This window comes from Mus caroli, unplaced genomic scaffold (genome assembly GCF_978045245.1).
Source record: "Mus caroli unplaced genomic scaffold, Mus_caroli_1 scaffold_4, whole genome shotgun sequence".
Taxonomy (NCBI): domain Eukaryota; kingdom Metazoa; phylum Chordata; class Mammalia; order Rodentia; family Muridae; genus Mus; species Mus caroli.
In genome coordinates, this window is record NW_028227259.1 from 90355217 (window position 1) to 90361858 (window position 6642).

The 6642-nt window shown below is 33.3% G+C and overlaps 1 protein-coding gene across 1 annotated transcript in view; it reads left to right on the forward strand.

Moving 5' to 3' along the window:
* The window catches only part of LOC110294882 (alpha-S2-casein-like A), a 13021-nt gene extending 7090 nt beyond the window's left edge, over positions 1 to 5931 (forward strand). Inside the window, exons 9-13 of the mRNA XM_021163355.2 lie at positions 1677 to 1700; positions 2406 to 2432; positions 3727 to 3849; positions 4867 to 4911; positions 5660 to 5931. Coding sequence (XP_021019014.1) covers positions 1677 to 1700; positions 2406 to 2432; positions 3727 to 3849; positions 4867 to 4878 — 186 coding nt within the window. The 3' untranslated portion in view covers positions 4879 to 4911; positions 5660 to 5931. The remainder of the gene's footprint in view (positions 1 to 1676; positions 1701 to 2405; positions 2433 to 3726; positions 3850 to 4866; positions 4912 to 5659) is intronic.
* The last annotated feature ends 711 nt before the right edge of the window (positions 5932 to 6642 follow it).

A 6642-nucleotide genomic window follows, 5' to 3' on the forward strand; every position in this document is an offset into this window, starting at 1 on the left:
GGTGTCCTAGGCTCTTAAAATCTGTATCTGAAGTAGAAAGGTGTTGGTGTTTTATTTTGTCCAGGAGATGGCAGAGTTGTGATGCAAATACTGTACATTAGTTAGTAAATCTCACCTGTTAGCCAGCAATCAAATAATAGGCCTTTTTCCCCCCAGAGCAGAATAAGTTATTTAATGTATAACTCCTTGCAATAGTAATATTTCATTTTGAAGATTTCATTTATGAGTAATGAAGTTGCATCAATCTGTTCCTCCTCTGCCCTCTCCCACCTCAAATCCATGACTGTTTATTCTTTAATCAATTGTTTCATAGAAAGCATATACAGGCATTTATGTATGTAGGTAACTTACTGGGATTGGCTCAGGAGGCCTGTCCTGGAGAAGATGGTTTCCCACTCTTTCAGAAATCATTGTCTGTAGCTCTTAATCCAGAGCTGAGACCCCATGAGAATCCCTGATCCGTGTGTGCATCACAATTGATGTTGCTGTCTTTGGCTGTTATTTTAGGCAACTTTATTGTAGAGATTTTCTAGGTGCAGCGTCCCTGCCATATCAAGAAGACTATCTCACAGCAGATTCTCTGGTTCTCTGGCTTTGACAATATTTTTTAGTTCATTAATTTCTTCTTTCTCAGGTCCCACATGTCTTAATCACTGTCTTCTTATTTTTTGTTTGGTTGGTGGCTTCTTAAAAACACTTTTGCTTGGCTAGAGGTAAATTTCAGTTATAAGTAAGTGGCAAATATACTATGACATTGTCATATTTGCATTCGTAAGCTATTTGCATCAATAAGCTATTTTGCTTATTCCTTCTAGACTAGAAGATGCCTGCTTCATACCATTATTTCCAACATTTATTGTAAAACTAAATTCATATTTCTTAACTGTGGAATATAGGATACTAAAATATCATGGCACTCTTTATCACATTTCCACAGACAAGACACTACGATTTTAAATATGACAGTGCTATTATCTATTGCTACACCCTAAAGCTACTCTCAAATATAAGACTTATATTTAGAAAAAATATTTTTAAAAGGCAGAATCATTTGTATCTTGCTATTATACACAGCTATAGGTATTTTTCCAATCAATCACAAATATACAAAAAACGGATATTCTACTTAATTTCTGGGTAGACCATACACTAAAACATAGAAAATAAAAATCTTCGGAGATAAATTTTCTCTCATGAAGACAAAATCCAATACCAGATAACTCTGCACTATAACTCTTTCTTAAAATTTATTAAAACTCTTATTTTATACATAAGGTTTGACTCACAGAAACAAATTTTTATGTAGCAATGATAAAAACCTACATGGGAACAGACAAGTACAGAGTAATGTTCAAATTTAGCAAGAGAGTTTTGCACAGCACTGGATCATAACAAATCACTTCCACTTTGGTTGGCAGTCACTGAACTAAGTCATGTCCATTGATAGTTTGTAATCTGTGCTTTTCATAAATGTAATCGAGTTCTCATATCAGTGATGACTTCAAAAACGTCTATTTATGTCAAATGCCAGCTGCCTAAAGTCACCTAGAGTGGCATCCAATGGCTTACCTAGTTTTATTCCCTGTATTTCATTTATGATAATTGAGAGGAGTGCTATAGAAAGAACTATTTCACTACAGAAATAATTTGTATATTATTTTTATTCCTCTCCCTAGGAATCCATCAGCACCTCTGTGGAGGTGAGTCATGGCTGCCAAAGTCACAAGGATTTTTAAAGCTGTGTTTTTAATTTTATAGTTAGTTATTACAAGAGTGTTATTTACTTAGCATGAAAGTCTGCAGGACTAAGTTGAACTAAAGTCTAATTTCCTGTGAGAAATGGAGATCTTATTATTTACGGTTTCAATCGTTATAATATTGTTTTAAGTGTACTGTTATTAGAGTTACTTAGCTAAGCTAATATTTACAAATTTTTCTGAAATTATCTTTCATTCAAAATTGTATATAAAGTCCACCCAAGGCACAGGTATGGATATTTTATATACAAATACTTACTTAACATAATTGTTGCAAACACAATATTATATAGAATGTTTTGTTATGCTAATAAAATTGAACTCATAATTTTATCCATTTATTTAGGAAGCATGTAATCAAATGCTGGCTCATTTAAAAGATTCTTGAGAGTGGAAACAAGACAATGAGTAAAACAGGCAAACTCCATTTAGAGTTTGTATTCAAAAAAGCACTAAATGTATGATTCTATTATTTGAAGAATTCAAACAGATACGGATATTTTATATACAAATACACAAACAGTGAACAAATCATTGTCCTTGAGTTTATGGCAGATGGGCTATTTCTAAGAATAAGTTTGGAAAAGTAAATAGAGTTTTCAAGTCAATATGTTTCATTTTTTTGTTTGTTTGTTTGCTTTCTTTAAGGAAATCCTGAAGAAGATTATTGATATGGTAAGTTTTTTTAGTTTTATGTGATTGTACATGACTTAAAATGTTTAAAATATTGTTACTGGCTATACAAATCCTGTCTATAATTCATTAATGTATAACAAATGTGCATAAATCTCTTATTCAAATTATCACATCATTCAATCCCAAGAAAATACTGTTTTAAAAAATTGAAGAAAAGTAATTAGAATTTTGGTATTTTGATATGAATGTGTTTCTGCAAGTAAATATGGTCTATATTTTAAAATCAATTACTTGATAAAGTCTCTGATGATTGTAGAGATATAAGCATAAAATATATCTTTATTTTAAATGATTTAGATTAAGTACTCACATAGTAAAACTGCATCCCAGTTTCTCTCTGCATCCAAGCTTCTCCTTTTCAAAATTAAGGTGTTTCAAGTGATTAGTGTCAAACAACAGCAGACTATGTATCCATTTACTGAGTCTAAGACCTCAACAAAGTAACACAGGCTTTATAGTCAGAGTACTTGCCTGTGCATTTTATTACTTTGTTCTTATTATCTACTTTATCTTTAACGGAAAAATAAATACAAGAATAGAAGAGATACTCTAAAGATTTTTGTAATATATATAAACTCTGTCATAAAATGCTGAAGATACAAAAATGATTTCAGCAAATTCTACCACCCTTCCAATAATAGCATATCACAACCATGCACACATTCACTGGAAATTAAAATAAAACTTTCCATTCATATGAACTAGGACTCCATGTTGAAAGCTGTACTTACCTTCTAGACTTGTCCACAATAAAATCAATTTAACAAGCTTTAAAGAATTGAGTAGAAGTACATATAAAATATATGGCAAGGGCTATTCAGAAAGCTCTATACATACTCTATAGAGTATGCAAGGGAGTGATGTTAAGAGAGACTGAACAACCAGATCAGAGGCATGGATTCCCCAAAATCAGTTGTAATAAATCATTCTAACACTCTCCAACTGTAAAAGTCAGACGTGAAAACATATGTGAAGAAAATTATCAAGCTTGTTAAAATGTTTTCATTTCTTTCTTACATACAGAATTTCCTTTAACTTTTACACATTTTTCTGCCTGTGTATGATGTAATAATATTTCTTCCATTTAACAGTGCATTCTACAACACAAAAATGGTTATGATTTTAGAAAACCATTTGTCTAGAGTCTTCCTGGAATAATTTAGAAAGTGTCTTAAGTAGCTAACATTAGAACTCATTAGCTTCTGTTCCTCTCTGTTAAGAAGCTTAGAGGAGATTAACTTGAGTGTTCTTTTGATATTTTTATTTCTTTTAGATCAAGTACATCCAATATCAACAGGTCACCACCTCCCAACTTCCCCAAGCTCTTCATCCTCAGATACCTGTGAGCTACTGGTACACCAGTAACGATTACAGCTTCCCAAATGCTCACTATATGGTATGTGCCTGTGAAAATATGGTAAAATATAATATTAGCACATAAACAATATAATTAAATATAATATAAATACAGTCATTGGGCTCACAAAAAGTGATGCAATAAGATGCAATAACATTTTTTCACATAGAAATAATCTACAGTTTACATTTAAAATGTCAAGGACATTAAACTCATTATTTAATTGGAGCACTTGTAATTGTAATAAGAATAGTAATTGTTGATTGTAACAGTCATCAACAAAGAATTGCATTGATAATCTATTTGCATTTCTTACATGCGGTAATTTCCAGGAAAATGAAAGATTCAGCAGTGGAAAACTGTGTCCCTTTTATTTTTATTATTTTTAGTTATGTGCATGCTTATGTGACTGTCAGTATGAGCCTATGACTGCAAGCCCACATGAGTAGCACGTCCCCCTAGAACTGGAGTTATGGGTGGTTATGAACTACACAGCATGGCTCCAGAGGATGGACATCAAGTTCTGGGCAAGAAAAGCATGAATTTATAACTACTGAGCCATCTCTCCAGTTCCAGCTTTTCAGAATAAATACCGCCTTCATTTGTACAGCTATTTTCTGTGGTATAAGCATGGAGGATTATTAATTTTATACATATTCAAAGGTTAAAAGAGCAGAGTGATTTGCAAGTTGTTCTTGGTAGTTCTGCTTCCCTACACCTACTAAAAGGCCTTACTTAGGCTTGCTATGCCCTTTCCCCACTACCATGCATAGAAAAGGGTGGAGCACACAATTGAAAAGTTTGTATAATTATTAGCGATTTGACATTAAATCCTTAGAACTGAGCTCTAAGTGTGATAGTTATCTTCAAGGGACTTCCAACTTTTACTTTTTGGATTGAGTTTTCTGCTAGGAAGCAACCATTAGACAAGCTTCATCATAGAATGTAAAATTTGTACTTTAGTTTCAATGTTAGATACCTAGAAAATATATGATACTTTATGTGAAAGGCAAAGAGTCTTAGAGAGTTAAAAAGTATTGTACTTTCTTCTCTCAGAGATTCTACTAAGATTCCTAAATAACTGCTGCTACCTAGCTATAGGTAAGTGCTGTTTGGATGGGACACTGAGCAACCTTTCAGCAGCAATTCCAGAATAGCACACAACAGTGGATGGGAAAAAAAATCACACTTCAACTATTTAGTTATATTTTAAATTACTGCTTCACTAAAAATATTGCAAGTTTTTCCACAAATTCTTGATGTTTCAATTAGTTCTCTGTATAACTTGGATGCATATACTAATTGGGTATGTAAATTATATGAAAGTTCCCTTGTGGGATGGAATGAACTCAACCAGAAGTAATAAAACAGAGCAGAAGATGTCAAAGCATCAGTGGCCACGTTGATGCACACTTGATGTATTGCTTTGCACCTCACATGAAATGTCTTCCTCACAGAAGACATATCTGTCTAGCCTTCTGTACATAGAGATGAAGGCATATTTCTAAGTATTCCTTCTTTAAGATATTAGGCTATTTATAATTTCTCCTCTTTAGAATAAGTGGTATATCTGGGAGTGTAGGTATGCCTCACTTATTGTAAACATTACATATGATAACTTTTTAAAATTGTGTGGTAAAATTAATTTTTAACTAGACCTTAGTAATAATTAATAGCTACTATGTCATCATTAGTGCGTCATTACTATTTCATCAATTAGAGTTAGTTATAAATAATTACATTTTGCCACCCTGTATATTTGAATGCTCATATAGATCTCATATATATGCATATTATATAATTTTGGATAATATATTTTTATAATCCATTATTTTCCTTTTGTTCATAGGCTTGAGTAGAAAATTGGTTTCTTCATGGTTTCCCCATCATTGCATCAACTCCTACTACTAACATTCCCTAAGATGCTTCTTGAAAAGACGACAATATTGAGCCAGAAGAAGAGAGAGTGGGATAGTTTCTGTATTGTTTGTAATCTTTTTGGATTGAGTTGTGTGTTCCAGCTTTGGACTATGGAGCGTTATTAACTGCATTGTTTAATTGAAGTCTTTTCAGTACTACTTCTGAGATAAGAACCAAAATATCTCTCGCCAAGACATTAAAGTTTTAAACGCATTTTACTGTGTGATCTTTTCGCCCAGATTCACATTGAGACCAGGCCACTCTCAATAAAAACAACCACTTCTTGGAAAATACGAGTGCAATAACCATACAGGGCACTGAAAGGATTTTCCAAATTTTAGCTCATTAACTCTAAGTTGTCCTTTCATATCTTTGAATGCTTGGAGATTTATTGGCTTTAGTCATTTCCATATTCTTGCCAGTGAACACCAATAGTTTAACTTTTTTCTTGCTTCTCTATCCATACACCTAACTCACCCCAAAATTCTGCCACAGTTCTCACTGTGACCAAACTCTCTGCTTGAGTAGATAATAAAGCTGGACAGGCAAGTTAGCCTCGACAAACGGAAACATTTAATAATCTTCCATCAGGAGTTTTAAAGAACTATGATATGATGAGCAACTTTTTAAAGATATGTAATAACTTTTTATTATTTATCTTTATTTATTTATTTACATCCCAGCTGTTGTCCTTTCTCCTGGTTCCCCTTGCAGAGTTCCTCCCATCATCCCCCTGTCCATTTCCCCTCTGAGGGAGCAGTCTCCTCTGCCCCATATTCCTCCACCCTCGTGTGTCAAGTCTCTGTAGGATTAGGGTCATCCTCTCCCTCTGAGGTCAAACATGGGAGCCCATATGTGTCAGGGGTTGCAGAGCAGCTTGTATATGTTCTTTGGTTGATAGATCAGTCTCTG